This window comes from Hibiscus syriacus, unplaced genomic scaffold (assembly GCF_006381635.1).
Source record: "Hibiscus syriacus cultivar Baekdansim isolate YM2019G1 unplaced genomic scaffold, ASM638163v2 tig00111366_pilon, whole genome shotgun sequence".
In the NCBI taxonomy this organism is placed as follows: Eukaryota; Viridiplantae; Streptophyta; class Magnoliopsida; order Malvales; family Malvaceae; genus Hibiscus; species Hibiscus syriacus.
Window position 1 is genome coordinate 1,141,865 of NW_024063071.1, and position 22,159 is coordinate 1,164,023.

The 22,159-nt window shown below is 35.0% G+C and overlaps 1 protein-coding gene and 2 pseudogenes across 1 annotated transcript; 2 read left to right on the top strand and 1 right to left on the bottom strand.

Moving 5' to 3' along the window:
• Positions 1-4,261, bottom strand: part of LOC120159528 — a 30,844-nt pseudogene extending 26,583 nt beyond the window's left edge.
• LOC120159560 lies at positions 1,213-15,580 on the top strand (annotated as a pseudogene).
• Positions 5,891-6,843, top strand: LOC120159529 (AAA-ATPase At3g50940-like). The gene is made up of 2 exons (XM_039170107.1): positions 5,891-6,566; positions 6,707-6,843. Exons 1-2 carry the CDS (start codon positions 5,891-5,893, stop codon positions 6,841-6,843), a joined length of 813 nt encoding a protein of 270 aa, XP_039026038.1.
• Positions 15,581-22,159: the final 6,579 nt, after the last annotated feature.

Genomic DNA, 22,159 nt, shown 5'->3' on the forward strand with positions numbered 1-22,159 from the left:
GAAATATAATATTGAAACTTGAACTCAAAAAGGCTTGAACTCAAAAAAAAATTAGAAGCTCGATTGAAGCCTAAAATTCGAGCTTGATTGAAGTGAAAGAATAGTTATATAATTTTGTTATGATTTTTTAACCCCAAATTTATTTTTTTATTATAGTTATATAATTATATTTATTATTTAATATGTTTTACCTTAAATATTATGTTGTAGTTAATTTGAATCATTTTGTTTCACTTGATTTTATGGTTTTTAACTTATATATGTTATGACTTGCTTTGAATATAACTTGTGATATAAAAAAATTATTTTTTATTAAATATTTTTGGTATTTTTATTTAATTTTTTAAATAATTATGACGTCGTCCGGTTCTTCCGATCGGTCGGACCGGTTCGACCGGTTAAACCAGTGAACTGGTAGCATGAACGGTTCGCTAACCGGTCTGGTTCTGAAAACCATGGTTTTTTATCATAATATTTCGACTCATTTCGATAAATACTAACCTATATTGATATGTGCAAGATTTTAATATTTTCTTTGGTTGTCGGTCCGAGTTTTAAGGTTTTACATTGACTAATTCGGACATATCCACGTTGTACATCTGATTTTGATGGATGAATTTCTTAATAAGTTTTTTAGTATTTTTATTTATATAATTATATTTATTAAAATTAAATTTAATTAAATTATTAATCTTAATAAATAATTTTAGTTCAGAATTCAATTGGAACACATATTAACATAAATTTGAGATTGAACCCTAGAATCAAATTCAACTACCAACTTAAAAGAAAATGGGTCAACTATACATTTAGTATCTAAACTATTACTTTTATTCCGTTTTGGTATCCAGACTTTATTTTATTCAAAATCATATCTAACGTTTAGTTTAGGTTTTAGTTTGATACCCGCTGTTAAAAAACTTAATGATAATATTGACATGTTACCATAAGATAATTCTATATCATCATTGGAAAAATATAAAAATATCACTAGCAGTTCTGTTAATTTTTAACAGTGGATACCAAATTAAAGTTTAAACTAAACTTAGGTATGATTATAAAACAAAATAAAATTTAGGTACTAAAACGAAATAAAAATAATAATTTAGGAATTAAACGTTGTATTTTACCTAAAAGAAATTAAAGTTTCAAAACTTGTCGCCAAAGTCTTTTCCATCCACCTCGGTCTATATATATAATATATGACCTTTCTATACTTTATTACTTCTTCTTCCCTTGTTTTCTTTTGCTTTCTTTTCAACCAAACAAATAAGCGTCGCGTGATTTTCCTCGTTATTTCACTTAATAATAGTTAATTATTTCGATTCTCCACAAAGGGAAAAATAACCGATCATCTTTTAGAAAAACAAAACGTAAAGCGTAGAATTTCCTTCGAAGAGAATCGGCCGCGTGAGTTTAATTCATTCTGGAAATTCGGTATTTTAGAAAAATCCCCGAGGAATTTTCTCGGCTGATATTTCTATTGCGATTGGGAGCTCTTCGTTGAGGTAAGAATTTAAAATTTTCATAGGTTTTATCATTCCGTTGCATTAATTTCCTCGAAAGTTTAACCTGAAAATGTTTTTTGAGTCGTTAGAATTAAAGATTTTGTTTTGTTTCATTTTATTTTTTTAAATCTCTCAGTTAATTAACGTTGAATACTTTTTTTATTAAAAAAAATGATGTGAAAAGAAAGAAAACTTGTTAAAATATTTGGATTGCCCATACCAGAAGCAACCCCCCAAAATTAAATTACGTATGTTAAAAATAGTTTAAATCATGGGTTTTGTTGATATTTGTAATTCGCTTATTCTTTTTTCGTGTAATAATACACGATAAAGTTCGTATTAAGGGCGATAATTTCATTGGGAAGATGTCAAAAATGTTTAGCTGGAAGAGTTTCAAGTCCGGTTGGTTTTGGTTAAGATGGCTAAACTTTTTCTTAAACCTGAGCCTCGGTAGCATTCTCTGAATCCAACTAACCGTTAGTTATTCACTGAATAGCAATTAGTTGAATGTTAGATATGTTTGCCATTGCTAATTTAGTGGTGGAAGAAGGTAGTGCTGTTTTAGTGAGTTTGTCTGTGTTCTACGAACGGTCAATGGCCTAGGACAGAAAAAGAGAAAACAAAGGAATCTTAACAGTCTTGCAAATGAAGGTTACCTAGTACTTGTTTTGATATTGGTACTACTATTATTATAATAGTACTATCAAGTATCAACCAAATGATAGCCAATTGTAAAAATTGTGGTTTGCAGTAGTTAAAGATCATGTTCAATTGTAGAGTGTCTGGCATTTGTCCTGCACTGTCAAGAGCTAAACATCAAGAAATAAAAACAACTAATTAAAATAAGCTTTTTTCAATAGCATACATTTAAAATCCTAAAACATTTCAGTTTTCTCGGCAAGCACATTGATTCAAATACCTGTACTGTAAAACACCTACAACAATGTTTAATTTTATGGGTTTCGCATTATCATTAATATTTTGCTTCGATTCCACTGTCTCAGTCTAATTTACAGTTTAAATTCCATATTCTCACAAGAATTTTACTTTACACATCAGAAAAAATTCAACTACTAAGCTATAAAATATCAATTAGAGTTAAACATATTCAAATGTAATAAACAACTAAAAGTTTATTTCTTTCTTTCCAAATGTTTCTACCAAACCAAATAACTAAACGGAGCTAAATCCATTTCGAATCAGAAAACACAATATTACTACAGTTCCACAATCAAGCCTTACTCTTTTCTATTTATTTGATTCACTTAATCAGTAACCAAACATAAAGAAACGAGTGACTGAAAAGAGAGAAAACGGGGAAAAGGACAGAAAACCTTCAAGAGAGCCAACGAGTTTGAGGATGTTTTTGGCGACGGAGATGATTTCAGGGCCGATACCATCGTCGGGAAGGAGAGTGATGTTGTAGCGTTGGGGGGTACGGCGGCGGCGGGGGAGGCACGCCTTATTTTGGTCGGTCTAGGAGACTGTTTGGTAATTGGTTTATGATTAAAAGGAGCAAGGGAGCAGATATTAAGGTGAGAATAAGCATACATTTTAGGACGAGAAATGAAAGTGAAAATAAGGGTAACATTAGGGAAATGCTGACGTTAAAAGTCTTAAAAAAGTAAAGCGATGAAGTTAAAGTAAGGGTAAACTACATAAATGGTCATTAAGGTGCTGAAGTTTTAAAATTAATAAATTAGTCATTAATGTTATCAATTTATAACAAATAAGACATTAACATTTCAATTTATAATAAATCGATCACTCGTCGTTAACAATTTTTAGAAAAAGTTACGAAATACTGACGTGGCATGTTAAACTGATTTGTTTAGCATTGTTTCACCATGTTTAACGAAAAGTGACCTACTTTTTAACTCATTCTTACCTCTTTTATATTTTTTTCTCTCTCTTTCTCCTTCTTTCTCATGTTATTGGAGAAGGAGAAAAGCTTTTATGCAAAGAGAAAAAAATTAAACATTTGATCATTAATTTAAAATTATTGGAGATGGAATGGGAACGAAGGAGAAAGAAGGAGAAAGAGAGAAAAAAACAAATATAAAAGAGATAAGAATTAGTAATAAAGTTGGTCAATTTTCATTCAACATTGTGAAACAGTGGTAAACAAATTAGTTTAACATACCATATCTTCATTCTGTCACCCAGTTTAACATCTATTATTATAAATTGGTAATTTTAATAAACAATTTGTTACTTTCAAAACTTTAGCGAAAAAAATGAAAAACTTACTCAAACTTCAGTTTTCTCGGCCAGCAAATTGATTCAAATACATGTATTGTATAACACCTACAACAATGTTTAATTCCACTGTCTCAGTCCAATTTACAGTTTAAATTCCATATTCTCTCATGAATTTCACTTTACACATCAGAAAAACATTCAACTACTAAGCTAGAAAATATCAATTATAGTTAAACATATTCAAATGTAATAAACAGCTAAAAATTTATTTCTTTCTTTCCAAATGTTGCTACCAAAGCAAATAACTCAGCGGAGATGACTGAAAAGAGAGAAAACGGGTAAAAGGACAGAAAACCTTTGAGAGAGCCAGCGAGTTTGGGGACGTTTTTGGCGACGGAGATGACTTCAGGGCCGATACCATCATCGAGAAGGAGAGTGATGCTGTAGAGTTGGGGGGTATGGCGGAGGAGGGGAGGCGCGCCTGATCTTGGTCGGTTTAGGAGACTGTTTGGCAATTGGTTTAAGATTAAAAGGAGCAAGGGAACAGACATTGAGGTGAGGATAAGCATATATTTTAGGACGAGAAATGAAAGTGAATAAGGGTAACATTAGGGAAATGTTGACGTTAAAAATCTGACAAAAAAGTAGAGTGATGAAGTGAAAATTTTACTAAAGGGAAGGGACTAAAATAAATATTAAACCTTGAATACTAATATAACTCATGTGTCAAATTATAATGAGAAAGGCAAACCTAGGGCACAAACAAGTTGGCGTATTTTAATGGATCATATATTCTTAATTTATTAATTATTCATTAATTAGGAATAAAATTACTATGGATTCCATTCTTTAGATATTTAACCTTTATAATTATTCTTTCATACTTCAGTTATGTCATCGGGTCATTAAACATAAACTCGAACAATTCGACTTGAAAAAATTCGAACAATTCGACTTGAAAGTCATTTAAATTGAAATCAATTAGTATCATAACAATATAAATATTTATAATTAAATTTAAACATAAACTCGAACAATTCGACTTGAAAAAATTCGGAAAAAAATTTAAATTTAAATTATAAAATAAGACTCATCAATTCGATTAACTTAAAAATATTTGACTCGATCGAATACCATCCACAGTGCGCATCATGTTTAATATAATCGTTGACATTGTATTCAAAATTAACAGTCTCCTTTGAAAGAATTATATTTTTTCCCTTGGAAAAGTCATGAGGAGCTTGGAGAAGAAGGAATAGAAATGTCAAAGTTGAAAACTGTATTAGAATTATATTAAACCCTCCTCTGAAATGGTCAGCAAAACACCCATATAAATATGGTGATGCATCTCAATCCAAAGCAGGAATTTCTGGGTTTTACCAGTTACCTCACAACCTATTCATCAACCCAGATTCTGCAAATTTTTCAACAAGATCTTCCAAGAAAAACAAAACCCACCGTCAAAACCAATTTCCCATACATAAGTTCACCAAAAAAAAATGTCGACCCAAAGGAGAACGATGAAAAGTAAGAACCTTCTATCCACACTAGGCTCCATAGCAGCTGCATCAATGGTGATTCGGACCATTGTCAATGATTTCCTTCCTCCACAAGTCATGAACTACTTCTCCTGCAAGTTAGAGAATCTATCTCACCATTTCACTTCTTAGATAACAATTGTGATTGAAGAATTCAGAGGGCTTGCTGTCAACCAAGTGTTTGAAGCTGCTGATATCTACTTGGGAAGCAAAACTGCAGCCCCATCGATCCAGAGAGTTAAGGTGGGAAAATCTGAGAAGGATAACAAGTTGGCTTTATCCATGGATCGAGGTGGGATTTTGGTTGATGTTTACGAGAAAGTGGAGATGAAGTGGCAACTGGTTTGTTCACCAGTTGACTCAGTTCCTTCTCGGAATCAAAACAATGGTGGGGATCTTAATTCATCTCTAAGATAAGAAGTTAGACAATATGAGCTGTATTTTCACAAGAGAAACAAAGATTTAGTGATCGATTCGTACTTGCCTTATGTTTTAGAAAGAGCAAAGTTGATGAGAGAAGAGAATAAGACGATAAATCTTCACACAGTTGTTTATGGAAGATGGGATGTGGAAGAGATCAAACTCAAACACCCAATGACATTCAACACACTGGCTATGGATTCCTAGCTCAAAAGGGCTGTAATGGTGGATCTTCAACACTTTACAAATGGGGAAGAATACTACAAAAGAGTAGGCAAAGCCTGGAAACGTGGATATCTGCTGTACGGTCCTCCAGGGACAGGCAAATCAAGCTTGATAACAGCAATGGCTAATTACTTGAAATATGACATCTATGACTTGGATCTCACCGACGTCCATACTAACTCGGATCTTCGATTTTTGTTGCTCACCATGCCAAGTCGATCCATACTCATCATCGAGGACATTGACTGCTCGATCAAGCTACAAAATCGAGAATCGGAGACAGAGTCCGATGGAAATCAAGGTGACAATCAAGTGACACTGTCTAGACTCTTGAATTGCATTGATGGACTTTGGTCATGCTGCGGCGAAGAACGCATCATAATCTTCACTACGAACCATAAAGAACGGTTAGACCCGGCATTGGTGCGACCGGGTCGGATGGACATGCATATTCACATGTCGTACTGCAATGTTTCCATATTCAAGCAACTTGCCTTCAACTATTTCGGTATCGGCAACGATGGTGTTTTCGAGCAGATTGAGAGGATGTTAGAGGAGGTGAATGTCAGCCCTGCGGAAGTAGCTGGGGAGTTGATGAAGAAGAACTGGAATAGAGAGGCTGCCTTTCAAGGCTTACTCCAATTCCTACGTGAAAAAAGTAATAAGAACAACAGTTAGTTCATTAATCATTATCGCAAATTAATATTTAGAAATTTAAGTTGGCATTCATATTTACCGAAGGATTTACAAGTTTATGAACTACTTTCTAGAATGCTTGCTTGAATGTCATACTGATTATCAAAATTTTGACAGAAGAAAGACATCTAAAATGTGAGGAAGAGATACTCATCGTACCACCATTTGCTGAGTCGCCGCAGTTTCCCTCCAGTCAGTCAAATCGTGGGCGTTGGAGAACGGGGAGAAGAGGACGTGGTCGCCGCCGTGGTTGAAACAATTATCAGTACTCCTAAAAAACGTGACTATTGACGTTTATCGGTTTGTGATCTAGTTATATCTTACGAGTGTGTATCAATGGCCTAGGACAGAAAAAGAGAAAACAAAGGAATCTTAACAGTCTTGCAAATGAAGGTTACCTAGTACTTGTTTTGATATTGGTACTACTATTATTATAATAGTACTATCAAGTATCAACCAAATGATAGCCAATTGTAAAAATTGTGGTTTGCAGTAGTTAAAGATCATGTTCAATTGTAGAGTGTCTGGCATTTGTCCTGCACTGTCAAGAGCTAAAAGTGATGCACAAATGATTTACGTTGTCCAATTTATGTTGCAAGATTACCGGTATTTATGTTCCAATTTATGTTGTTAGGAGATATTAATAACCACGTGTTTTACTCTGAGTTTCTTATCAAGAGATGGAAATGAACATGTGGAAGGGAAGTGTTTATGAAAGAACTTCGTCAGATATTTTGCATACTTGAGGGATTTGTTTCCAAACTTACTAGTTTTATTTTTTCATGTTCCAATTTATGTTGTTAGGAGATATTAATAACCACGTGTTTTACTCTGAGTTTCTTATCAAGAGATGGAAATGAACATGTGGAAGGGAAGTGTTTATGAAAGAACTTCGTCAGATATTTTGCATACTTGAGGGATTTGTTTCCAAACTTACTAGTTTTATTTTTTCATGATCCATAATTTATAACAAAAATTTAATCTGGAAGTTTTGTGACCGTTCTCTTTTGGTGTTGTCAGAATTTGATGGATACCAATAACTGGAGGTCTACTCCTCCCAGTGGAGAGCCCCCCATGGATCTAGGTGATTGGAGAGCCCAGTTGCATCCAGATTCACGACAAAGAATAGTCAACAAGATGTAAGTGAATTTTATGGTATTATTTTTGTCTAAATACTCTTGTATTTAACCTACTGAGATTTTGTGGCTTGTTTCGTAGTCTCTGTTAGTATTGTTATGAACCAAACATTACCATTAAGAACGGTTTATTTCCTTTTCCAAATCCCTTTCTTTGTTTTGTAAAGACATGGCTTGAGAACCAAAGCTTGTTCTTAAGTCTTACCCAGAGCACAATATATGGGCAGCATATCTGGAACCAGATGCAGTTAAGCTATTGTGCCCAACTTTATGTGGCATATTGGGATTCATCATTTAATGAATTTATGTGATTGAATAATAAATATATTTTCTTTTATATCTTTGGTTCCTTGTAAGCTTGGGACCTGTTATCTTATTCATGTGCACTATGAATTGGTGGTTTTATTTTGTTCTTACTGACTGAATTATGACTTTTCATTAAATAACTTGTTTCTGTTAAGTAGCATTGCTTTCTACTTCGTTGTTTGAACAATGAAAATTATGGTTGTTGTTTATTTGAATATAGCTGATGTATGAAGGCCATGACAGTCACTTGTTTATATCGGTTTTTTTTATAAGAATTGAAGGCCTCATTAAAAACCCCTTCTTGATTAATGGAGCTTGTATGGAAGCTCCTTAATCAGCGGAAGGAGGAAAAGAGTGCCTTAGAACTTCATTAAAGAAAATAAGAATTACACCCTATAAAAAGATAAGCTAAATAACCCTTACAAAAAGCAACAACCCCCTTCCGAACAATAACCAAAAAACCAAACGAACAGTGCAAATGACATAAAAATCAGCCTATACCAGCCTTTGCTAAAGCATCAGCATCCATATTAGTTGTCCTTGCAACCCATCTAACAACCCCCCCCCCCAAAAATTCTAAGTTTAACAACTATATCTCTAACAATAGAAGCATACACAACTGGGCATGAATCAACATTGTTAATCCAGTCTACTGCTACCCTACTATCACTCTCAACAATCAGCCGATCATTAACCATCCCTTGGAAAGAGGCCAAGAAAGAAAAACCCCTTTGAATAGCTTTAAGTTCCATCAATGTCAGAGGTCCCGAACCCGCAGACTCCTGAAAAGATCCTAAGATTGCACCTGAATGATCCCTTAAAATACCTCCAAGACCACTTTTCTTCTAATCACTGCTAGTGGCAGCATCCACATTCAATTTTATGAAGCCCATAGGAGGAGGTAACCAAGGGATAATAGAAGACTTCAGGAAATTGTAGGATTAATAAGAATCCCCTATTGAAGGATCAGAAATAAAAGAGTCCTTAGGAATAGAAATATCCTTATGCTTAGCTCCAATGTTGTGGCTTTTTGATATTTAAATGACTGTCCTGAAACGTTATAGAGGAAAACTTTTTGGTGCTTATATAATATCCTGGTTAGTGTTCATTTGATTGTGTTATGTGATGAACCTGATAACTTGGTCCTTAGCATTCATTTATTTAGCATTTGAAGATTCTTACATGTACGTATTTTTGTGTCAATGACTTATGCAATGTCTTGTGTATGTAGAATGGATACATTGAAGAGGCACCTTCCATTTTCTGGTCAAGATGGTTTAAATGAACTCAGGAAAATTGCTGTAAGGTTTGAGGATAAGATTTTTGCAGCTGCAACCAGCCAGGTAATCATAGAAAGTGGCATTCTTTAACATGCTTGGATGCATTGTTGTTTTGGGTGTTCTCTATTTGAATATAAGTTGATTTTAACGTTATTGTCTGTGTTCAGACTGATTATCTAAGGAGAATAACTTTGAAGATGCTTACAATGGAGAACAAGTCTCAGAATGCTATACCCAACACAGGGAATAACAGCAAACCACCTGATCCAGGTAATATCAAGAATCTTCATTTTGCTTTATGTGAGTACAATTCTTTTCATGCACTCATCCTTTCTGTTCTTTTGCTGCTGAGTTGACCACTCTATACACCTCTGCATGTGCTAGGAATAATTTTTTATCTAGTTCTAAATGTTTTTCGATTCAGTTATTGTGGGTTATTCTCCAACTTCTCCTTCTGAATATAAATATCTTGGATAGGTTCTCAAGGCATGCAGAACCAAGTTCACAATCAGGGGCAATCAGTTCCTATCTCATTACAAAGTAATCAATCTCAAGCACAACTGTTATCCCAGAGTGTTCCAAATAACATGGCATCTGCTGGAGTTCAAAGTTCTGCTGGTTTACAATCTGGAATGCCTACTGTATCTGGTCTAACCCAAAATCTTGTACCTAATGTTGTTGGCCAGAATTCGAACATGCAGAACATGTCTGGAATTTCACAGAACTCAGTGGGGCAAGGGATGTCTTCCAATATTTTTTCTAATCAGCAGCGACAAATGCAAGGAAGGCAACAGGTGCTTCCGCAACAGCAACAACAGCAGCAGCATCTATACCATCAGCAGTTACAAAACCAACTTACGAAACAACAGATTCAACAGGGAAATCTCCAGCCCTCACTTATGCAGTCTCACATGCAGCAACAGCAGACCCTATTACCACCTACTCAGTTGCAATCTTCCCAGCAATCTGGTATACAAACATCATCCATTATACAGCAGTCTTCCATGCAAGCAACTCCTGTTCCTGGTCTTCAACACAACCAGCAATCTTCTCTACAACAGTCAACTCAGTCTATGCTTCAGCAACATCAACAGTTTAGACAGCAGCAACAGGCTGCCAGTTCTGGTATTCATCAACAAACACCAGTGGCTCAGCAATCAATGATGCCTCAGCAGCAGCAGCAGCAGCCTCCACAGCCACAACACCAGCGGCCACACATGATGGGACACCAGACAAATGCTGCAAATACACAGCAAAATCAGTTAATTGGACAACAAAACAGCATTGCGGAAATGCAGCAGCCGAGGTTGCTAGGCCAGGCTAATAATCTTCCAAACCTACAGCAACAGCATCGGCAGCAGTTAATGGCTCAAAAAAATAACCTGTCAAATATCCATCAGCAACAGTTGGGTCCTCGGAGTAATAGTTCTGGATTACAGCAACAGCAACCACAATTAATTGGAAACCAGTCGGGTAACTCAAGCATGCAAACTAACCAGCAATCTTTACACATGCTATCCCACCCTAAAGTTCCACTCCAACAAACGCAGCAGAGTGCATCTAATTTGTTACCAACTCAAGGGCAGGCATCCCAGCAGTCACAGCAGCAACAACAACTGATGTCGCAGATGCAATCACAGTCTAATTTGCAGCAACAATTGGGTTTGCAACAGCAACCGAATCAGTTACAACCAAATATGCAGCAAAGGCTTCAAACATCAGGTCAAGTATCAAGCTCCTTGCTTCAATCACAAAATTTGACAGACCCGCAAAAGCAGTTGTATCAATCACAAAGAGCTGTTCAGGAGACATAATCAAGTATGTTTTTAATCTATGCCATTACCTGCCCTTGTTCTTTTCTTGGATGCTTTCAGATCTTGTGTTATTTAACTGATCTGTGCAACTTTTCCTGTGATGGTATTGTTTTGCATTGCATTTTTACCCAGAAAGTAATTCCATTCCAACTTAGGAGATTAAGAGAAACTCCTTATGAACTTGTGATATGTTATCTCATCAAAGAACTTTTTATTTAGATGATTAGCCCTAGGATCAAATACTTTATATAAAAAATTAGTGGCAGCCTTTCATTCAGCTGATGATTGGCATTGCATGGCTTTGTACGACACAAGAAACATTTGTTTGTCATCCATGTTACTCTTAAGGTTTTGAATGTTGTGATTGTGCTATTATATTACTCTTGATGCGTTCCTGCAGCTATTCTGCTATGGTTTTGTCAGCCCACAGGCAGCTTCTGGATTTTAATCTCTTCACCTGTTCAACAAATAATTGGTCCTCTCTTTTTTATTTATTGACGATAATTGGTTTCTTTTGTTCAATGAGTTTTTGCATCAAACTAGAGGGTCTACAAACTTGCCAATGTCAGTTTTTTTGGAAGGATACACAATATAAAATCAAGTTGGTTCATCCATGCATTAGATGGTCAAAAGAGTGTCAAGGCCTCAAAATTGTGTGGCCCTTGGGTTGAGTCTCACGGCTTTTGTTGAGACATGAGATTCTGTTGTAGATTTGATTAAAATTTTATATGAACCTTATATTCCTCGGTATAATTTGTGCAATAAGTTTCTTAATGCTTTTAGATTGACTCACCCTTATTAACTTAACATATTTCTCTTTCAATGAATAATAGGCTGGTAGCAACATAACTTTCTTTTAGGTCGTCCTTCACATGTTACTTAAACTTATCAATCATTTGTAGAAACTGTTGAAAACCAGGTATGTTTTCACAGTATATTTCATCATTCAATATTTACAAAAAGAAAACCTTTTTAAAGGTGAGATCCTAGAGCTTTACTCCTACTTAGCTGCTACTTGGTTGCTGTGTGACAAACTGTACAATTTTTAAATTTCAAATTAAAGATAATATCTAATCCTAACTAACTAGAAGCTATCTACAGATAACAAACCAAATCTGCCCAGACTTATCTACAACTCACATCATTTACACCTATTCCAACTGATCTCTTTTGTTCTTTTATCTGTCAACTCAAGAAACTAAAAAACGTAGCCTTGAAAATAAGAATGACTTTTGAACTGCTAGTTGTGTTTGTGTCATTATGGAAAGAAACTTCATATTAGCTGCTTTTGTAAAGTAGTAGATAGATGCCTTGGAGTACCCAAAAGAAAAAGGCACTGAAATGTGACTGTAGGAAGTGTGTTTTTAAATGAGTAACCCCATAAACTTGGATTTGCATGATTAGTTGCAGGAACTAGCAATAAAAGCCTCTTGTTTGTTTGTCCAATATGTTTAATGGTTTCTTCAAATGCCTTTTAGTTGTACCCCATGGCTGGTCTGATGGAATTTTATGACATAGGAATTTGATTATTGATTGCAACCTACCCTTCTATGCTATGTCTACCTTAATTTGCTATGAGACTTGGTTGTTTTTTTGCTCAATTGTACCTTTCTTCTATAAACTATCTATTTCAATGTTTTCCATCCTCCAAAAATTTTTGTTTTTCTCATGCGTGTAATGATCATTTTTTTAGCATCTTTAGATTCCACAGCTCAAACAGGGCTTGCTAACGGTGGTGATTTGCAAGAAGAGGTATATCAGAAGGTAAAAGCTCTTGACTATTCTCCTATAGATAATAGTACTTACAAGTTGGCTTTAATTAGGTTTTATCTGCAGGAAATTGGTTATAAAAAGGAATATTACAGTATATTGGGATGCGTCTGTTAACAGGAAATTAAAAAAGAAGAATTAGCAACTTAAAATAAATTTTGTTAAAGAAATTTAGGCATTTTATTAGTTTGTTATCAATAAGAAAATAAATGCATATTGTTCACTGCTCTACGAAAGATCTATTTAATTTTGAACAGGGAAACATGACCAAGGATATCCTCTGCATGCTTGACTTCATATTAAGCCTTTATTGCTTCCTTTGTTTCTTCTGTAATTTTAACGAAAATCACTGCCTGCTAGTCAGAAAACGGAAAAATCGTTTTGCTTTTTGTATAAACAATGAAACTTGGATAAATTGAGTGGTTTAATTGTTGGTTAACCAGTCTGCCTGAATTAACGTTACAGATCCAGACATTGAAGGAGACATACTTGCCTGAATTAAATGAGATGTACCAGAAAATTGCTACCAAGTTGCAGCAGGTAGGTTTATTCATTGCATAATCTTCTTATATATGCATTCTTTAACATCTCAAGAGTGATAGAGCCCTTCTGCACCATACTCTGCTGCTGTATCTATTAACAAAATTGGGAGAACCTGTTACTACTCTACGTTAAAGCTTTTGATCCCACCCCCACTTTTGTGTTGCTCCTTGAATCCTATTCCTTTAGACAGTGTTTAGTGGTCTCACTTATGCTTATCTGGTGGAATAGTGGTTTGCAATTTTACTTGGGTTGCTTAAAACAATTTTGTGTCCTATTGTCCAGCATGATTCTAATCCACAGCAGCCAAAGTCTGAGCAGCTTGACAAGTTGAAACTATTCAAGGCCATGTTGGAGCGCATTTTAGCTTTCTTATCTGTTCCCAAAGCGAGTATAACAGCCCCTTTCAAGGAGAAGTTGAGTTTGTATGAGAAGCAGATAATAAATTTTGTGAATTCCAATAGGCCAAGGAAGCCTGTCTCGATGCTGCAGCAAGGACAGTTTCCTCCACCTCATATGCATTCCATGCAACAAGCACAAACACAAATGAATCAGACAGAGTCTCATGATAATCAAATGAACCCTCAGTTGCAGTCGATAAATTTACAAGGTTCTGTGCCAGCAATGCAGCCTAACAACATGACAAGCATGCAGCATAATTCTTTGTCACCTGGGGTTTCGACAGCACAGCAGACCAAGTTAAATTCATTACAGCCAGGTTCCAATATGGATTCAGGACAAGGTAATACCCTTGTCTCAATGCAGCAGGTTGCTTCAGGACCATTACAACAGAATCCTGTGAGTACTTCCCAGCAGGCAAATTTTAACAGCTTGTCATCACAAAGTGGGGCAGGTGTCCTGCCGCAAAACATTAATCCTCTTCAGTCAAGTTCCAGCATGCTTCAGCACCAGCATATGAAACAACATCAAGAACAGCAAATGCTACAGTCACAAAAGCACAAGCAACAGTTTCAACAATGCCAAATGCGGCACCAATATATACAACAGAAGCAGCAGCTACTGCAACAACAACAGCAGCTGCAGCAGCCGCAGCAGCAAGCAAAGCAACAACTGTCCACTCAAATGCAGACACACCAGATGCCCCAGCTGCATCAGATGAGTGATGCGAATGATATGAGGCAGGGGATGGGTTCTAAGTCTGGGGTATTCCAACATCTTCCGGCAGGCCAGTGGCAATCTTATACCCATCAGCAATTGAAACCAGGTGCTCAATTTCTCGTTTCTTCACCGCAGCTACTTCAGGTTGCATCTCCTCAGATGCCTCAGCATTCTTCCCCACAGGTTGATCAGCAAAACCTGCTAATATGCATCTCAAAATCTGGAACTCCCTTGCAATCTGCAAATTCACCTTTTGTTGTTCCTTCACCTTCAACTTCGTTGGCTCCATCACCTATGCCTGGGGAATCCGAAAAACCTGTTCAGGGAACTTCTCTCACAAATGTTGCTACTATCGGAAATCAACAAGGAACTGGTGTTCAAGCAGGCTCCCAATCCCTTGCAATCGGCACTCCAGGCATATCAGCCTCACCTCAGCTTGCTGAGTTTACTGGTGCAGATGGAACTCATGCTAATGCTTTGACAGCTGTTTCCAGCAAGTCGAACAATACGGAGCAACCTCTTGAACGTTTAATGAAAGCAGTTAGTGAAGCTCTATTATTGTCACTTCTTCCCTTTCTTTCATGGTTAAGGCTGTAGAAGTTCTTTCTCCTTTTCTTCTTTCAAAAACATATTGGGTTAATTTGATTTTTAATGCATTTCAATTGCAGGTGAAATCCATTCACAAAGTTAACGGCGAGGTCCGGTCGTGGCGGTGCTGTGGTGGACTCTTACTTCTTTTATTTCCACCATCAGCATCATCGCCATCACCATGAGCGCTACCATTAGAATCACTGTAAGGTCCGATTAAGGAACCGAAAGATGATTGGTGGTCGATAATTGGATTATCAGAGAAGTTGGTGAAATCAAATAAAGACAGATCATGAGCATATAGATTCATCGTTTTTGGATTGAGTTTCTAAAAATTGAACTATGATTCCACAGCTTTATGTTCCCCTTTTGCTGCACTTCGTTTCAGGGTTTGGAACAGATCGAATTTATGGACTTTTTTATTATCATTAGTATTCATTTTCCAGTTTTATATTCACTAGTTTGAAGTCTCAACTAATTGTCAACAGCTGGCTTGCGGAGAGTTGAGTAATAGAAATGTTTATGTTAAACTACAATATTAATCATTGAGCTTTAGTTGTCTTGTTTTAGTCATTTTCTTATAGAAGGTTTTTATTATTGCACTAAACGTTTTCAAATTGATTTTTAAGTCACTGAATCGATAAAAAAAATTAGCACGTTTAGACTTTAAGTTATCTCTCCTATTCTTTTATAGAAACCTCTAATCTCCTCCTGTCTTTGTTCATTGTTGGTCATCGTTCTAGATAAGATTGATATTAAAATATTATATTTATATTTTTTCTTTTAATAAAATCATTTTTTAAATAGATAAAATTTATCAAAAATTTAGACATTCTAATGCTCTGATCTCTTTTAATATTCGTTTGATGAGGCTAGTTTGAGATATGCTCTTTATCGCTTAATTTCATAAAATTTAAAGAGATATTAGAAAAATTAAATTAATAAAGTGTTAGAAGATGATAAGACAAGATTATTAGTGTCTAATATAGTTGCAAAAAATATCATACAATACAATTTGTAGACAATGATTAAAAATAAGAAACAAATTCTACATATAGTGACAAAACGATAAGGAAAAGAAAGAAAATAAAAATAAAAATTATCATATCAAAATAGGAATGAATAAAAACATCTTTTTAATTATTACGTCATTATATATTAATAAAAAAATATCACAATATCATACTGTTAGAAATTTAATGATTTAACAATTAACATAAATATATTTTAGAAATTTAGTGTTGTAATTAAAAAATATAATCTAAGGATCAAAACGAAATAACATTTAAAGTTTAATGACTAGATTGGTATGAAAAAAATCGAGAGAAATCGAAACTTTTATCCATTTAGATTTTGGGAAACGCTCACGTGCGGCGCCTTAGTATATGGCTAAAATAAGGTGTTACTGGTTCAGGTTTTTTTTATTATTTTAAATAACAAAACCGGTAAAAATGACCGAAAACATCATTATTTTGATGGGTTCTAATTATCTATATATACAAAGACGTCGCACCGCAGAACTGCCCTTAGATTGTTTATAGTTTTATAAGTTAAATTTTTTGTGTTATCCCAACATTTTTGATGAATTGATGATATGACTTAACAAAAATGCTGACCATAAGATTCGAACTCGCACGCACCTACGTGCAGCAGATCTTACTTGTCAAGCAACTAATGATAGCTCTGGAAACCGAAATCTAATTGATGGTACTCTTTTTTTCCGACTTTCTCCCTTTTCCTTGCTTGATTATGGGATTTCACTTTTCTTTGTCTCAACTTCTTCCTTGTTCAGTCGGTGAATCAAAAAGAATATATCTATCTCTTTCTTTTGTTCTCTATTTTTCTTTATTTTTTTACTTTTTTTATCGTTGTTAATAGAAATTGTATTATGTTTGGTTCAAGATTTGGGCTGGATCTTAGTTTAGACAATATGCACTAATTCAAGGGTTTTGAGTTTTATGATGATTAATGGTGGCAGTATAATGTCAGAGGTTGTGTCCGATTTGATAATGAGGATTTGTTAAGGGATTGAAATAATTTAGACATTCTAATGCTCTGATCTCTTCTATTATTCGTTTGATGAGGCTAGTTTAAGATATGCTCTTTATCGCTTAATTTCATAAAATTTAAAGAGATATTAGAAAAATTAAATTAATAAAGTATTAGAAGTTGATAAGACAAGATTATTAGTGTCTAATATAGTTGCAAAAAATATCATACAATACAATTTGTAGACAATGATTAAAAATAAGAAACAAATTCTACATATAGTGACAAAACGATAAAGAAAAGAAAGAAAATAAAAATTATCATATCAAAATAAGAATGAATAAAAACATCTTTTTAATTATTACATCATTATATATTAATAAAAAAATATCACAATAACATACTGTTAGAAATTTAATGATTTAACAACTAACATAAATATATTTTAGAACTTTAGTGTTGTAATTAAAAAATATAATTTAAGGATCAAAAACGAAATAACATTTAAAGTTCAATGACTAGATTGGTATGAAAAAAATCGAGAGAAATAGAAACTTTTATCCATTTAGATTTTGGGAAACGCTCATGTAACCCCCCAGACCGATGCGGGTAACCCGATCCGATCTGGGTTGTCACATTAGGGTCACCGGAGCGACTGTAAAAATAGCGAAAAATTTAAAACTTTTTATCAGCACATGTAAACTAATAAAATCGGTTGTCGCTATTTAAAAATAAAACAGATTTCCAGACTCGTATATAAATCAAAATACAATTACATGCCCCCTAATCACATATACCATACTCTGCAACAACGCCGGAAGAACTCCCTCACTGAAGTCGATAGATGCACTGGTACAATTCTTTTAACCTGAAAAGGTGAGTAATAGAGTGAGCTTCGAAAAGCTCAGTAATACAGAACTACAAGATGATGCTGAAGAACGTGCAGATACAAATAAACATACATATCCTTATTATTTTCGAACATTTACAGATTTTTATGCTAAGCAGAGATCCTACTGATATTTCAGATGGTAACGGACAATGAACTTTCAGTTCATACAAATATTTCGGATGACTGAGTTCAGGAGATCAAAATAGGTTATCTAGTGTGTTCCCATAAAACCAGTAAAAAGATACAGATCTTTTAAAACATATATATATATACCCGCATCCGTCACGTACAAAATGTGTAGGTTCCCCAGAACCATACAACCCCGTCACCTCCAGTAAGGCCCTGAGCACACAACCGAGGAATCGGTAAGTAAGGCCCTGAGCACACAGCCGAGGAACCTCCAGGTATTCTTCCTCCAACATTAACCCCCCAAATAAAACATGTTCCGTCCGTAAACGGATATATCAAAAATTAAATCATAATTCACGTCAAGTATCATATCAAAATCCAGGTTAAGTAACAGATCAGAATCCAAGTCAAGTATCAGATCAGAATCCATGTCAGATATCATATCAGAATCCATGTCAAGTATCATATCAGAAATCAAATCGAAAATCAGGTAAAATATTCATGTGAGTAGGGAACACACCAGAATTTACAGAAATTATTCAGAGGTACTGGATAATCTTAGCAGGTAGAGGAACACGAATCTTCAGTATACCGATAGAATATCGAAATTCAGAATCACTATTGAAAGAGTTCAATAACTGACAGAATCATCAGTTATTCAGAATGTGACTTGAGCTGATAAGGAATAAATGAAGGTTCAGGACATTTATATTGATAGGGAAGCGGTGGCGGATTGATGAACGTTGCTCTTGTTGAGGAATCAAACCTAGAAAAGCTCTAGACTCGATGAAGAATAATAAGAGATGAATGGGGAAGGTGGCGGTAATAGCTAGGGTTCTTTGGGGTTTCTTTAAGTGTTGGAAACAAGGTAAGAAACAAGATTAGAACAAGATAAACAAAATATAAAGAAATTGAAAATAAAATATGATAATCAAGAAATCAAAAGATCTCCCTTATGAAGGTGAACGGTAAAGATGATGATGGTGAGGATGGATTTGTGGAAAATAGATGGATAAGTGTCCTATCGAGCCCTCCTAGTCGCAATGAAAAGGCAAACACGATAATACGGCTCTAACCAACCCTCCTAGTCGCAATGAAAAGGCAAATTGGAGTGTGAAGATTAATCTCCCTCACAAGAACTTGAAAGAACTCCAGGAGAAGAAGCTTCGAAGGCACAAGGCAATCAACACTTGCAAAAACGAACTCTCGTTGTATTATTAATCAAAGAAATCTTGAATTCCAAAGTTTAATGAAGCCTCCTTTATATAGGGGCTGAGTTCTAAAGGTCTTAAATAACTAATGAATAAAATAATAATAAACTAAACATATCTTAACTCTAATTCATAATAAAATAATAATAACTAAAGATAATATTTTTAACCCAATCTTAATTCCTAATAAAAATAAATAAATCTAATCCTAAAAGATAATACATCATCCTATATTAAGTTATATTACAAATAATCAATAAAAATATTGAAAAATCGTAATATTTACAAAATCCCGTATTAATCCCGTATAAGATTTTCTGCATGCACCGTCTTCAGTAAAATAGCCATATCTTGAGTTCCTGATATCGGATTGATGCAATTCAAGAACCGTTAGAAAGATAAGAGAAAGAAGGTCGTATCTCCAGAAGACATCTTGACTAAATAAGATCAGGATACCATTCAAAAAGTCGTCGTAAGTCTGCTTCTGTTCTGATATTCTTTTCCAATGCTTGGACGAGTGGATCATTTGGAAGAGTTATTACTTCTTCCTTTAATGTGAGCCTTGTGATGCATGTATCATCCTCCCTTTCTTCAAAAAGATTCAACCTCGAATCTGAAACATTAAAGGGAGAAACATTAGAATCGTTTAATGATTCATTCACATTGTACTTGCCGAATAGATATGCTTTGAATCTTCGAGACTTTGTTCTTCTAATAGGTTCAAGTAGAAACATTAGTCTAAAGAAGCATGTATTATGGACTCTGGTGCATGTATCATTCCCCCACTCCTCAAAAGGATTCGTCCTCGAATCTGAAAATCCAAAACAAAGAGAATTAGATATGTTGAAAGGAAAACTTGTGAAACATTTACCAGGATCAATGTGATGTGTCTTTATGCGTTTTAGTCGAGGTTTCTTCTTTGTAGGAACTGATTTCTTGTAGTCTTGAAATCCTCTTTTGCATACAAGTATTGTAATCTGATGTTTTGGTTGAAATTCAACATGGCGCCGACCACTGTTGGCTTTCTGTATGATTGCTTCAGATAATTTCTCCATGGTTTTATTCGTGTGTGGCGAGAATGAGTGTTTAAAAACCATATCAACTGGTTTGTTAAAGTAATCCCTTAAGTCTCCTAAGTGTGGTTCATTAATTAAGAATTCTCGGGAGGAGATTTGTGGACTGTAGAACCTGTTTAGTTGACAAGGAAACTCATATACAAGATAAAGCTCATTAAAAGCACTTTTAAAAGTATGGGTAGAAATATCAGAAATATCCGAGTTATTGTGATATACATCTTTGATATGTTCAATTCTCAGAATAGTAGTATGCATTTTATAGGTAAGAGTATACATTCGTGGTAGTGCATCTTCTATTGTGGTTTGCTTACCTCGGTCTGTTATGCACTTAAAGGAGTTGTGCTTAGTGTGGATGACAACTTCACGAGCCTTACCTTGTAAAAAGGAGAAAAAGTACGTTACAATATCATTAAAATGAGTAATAAAATACTTACCTCTAGACTCTAGTAACTGGTGGCTCTTCATTGATATGGCATAGTGATTAGGGCTTTCAGGTGGTAACCCATCATGAGGGTCACCTAGCACTATTCGAAAACTCTTAGCGATGGAAAATGATGTGGGCCAGTCTCGTGTTGTTTTTACTTTCTCATCATTTACATGGATTCCCGGTGCACGAACTATAAAGCCTTTAGAGTTGTTCAAATCTTGTTTCGTCATTAAGATGACATCACAACTAAGGCTTTCCTGGATGTAGCCTTTTCGTAACAAATCTAACTCTTTGGTTTCTTCGATATTGTATGTTTGACGAGGTATGATGAAACCTTGAATTAGATTGGTTTGGTATTATTTTCCTATTTCCGGTGGTAATTCGTTAGGTGGATCACCTAACACTTCTTGAAAATCCTGTAACAAAGATGAAAACACACTAGGCAAATCCTTGTTAATGTTAGAAATCGAAACAATTGATTCCCTAAAGTGAACAAGGATGGAAGGCTGTTTGTAAATAAGGTTCTCTCTCAATTCTTTTGTGCTCACACATTGATTTTGAGTCACTCTTTTCTTCTCACAATTAGATTCACTCACCTCCCATGGGTCATTATTCTTTTGGCTTTTGTAACTAGTGACCTCTTTTGCTTTTGCCTCTTTCTCATCTTTTTCTTTTTTTGCTTTCCCTACCTCCTCACAAATTATCATTTGATCTTTAGGGACTGGAAGTGTGTCATTCTTTGCTGGTCGTTCTTTCTCCTTGTCAGGTTTTTCATCTCTTGCCTTTTTTGAGAAGATGAAGTAGAAGATGAGGAAAGATTTGAAGGATTACCTTGATAAGAGGATGAAGTACCTTGGTAATGTTCACTGAATCGAGATTTCCTTTGGATTTGTGCTTCGATTGTCATTTCTTTCTTTAGTGCGTCTTCAAGGTTTTCGTACCTTTGTAGATCAAGAAGATCAATAATGTTTGAGTTTAAGTCGACGATGAATCTTGACACGGTGACCTCTTCTTTTTCGGTTATGTTAGCCCTATTGAGTAAGGACTGCATCTCCTTATAGTACTCTTCAACTGAACTTCTACCTTGTCGAAGTCGGTCTAGTCGTAGTTTAACTTCACGTGTATAATGTGTCGTTAGGAATCACTTCCTCATGGTTTGTTTAAGGTCGGTCCAAGAAGTGATTGTTGGAATTTGGAAATTCTGGATCTTTTTCCTTGTTTGCATCCACCACGTTCGAGCATATCCTTCGAATTGTGTGGTGATGAGGTGAACTTGTTTTGCTTGGGGGAAGT

What these genes read in the sequence shown, in the direction of transcription:
- LOC120159529 (XM_039170107.1), top strand. Translation starts at nt 5,891, where the DNA reads ATGGTGGATCTTCAACACTTTACAAATGGGGAAGAATACTACAAAAGA. An exon ending in AAAAAGTAATAAGAACAACA is followed by an intron (nt 6,567 to 6,706) that starts GTTAGTTCATTA and finishes AAATTTTGACAG; the next exon opens with AAGAAAGACATCTAAAATGT.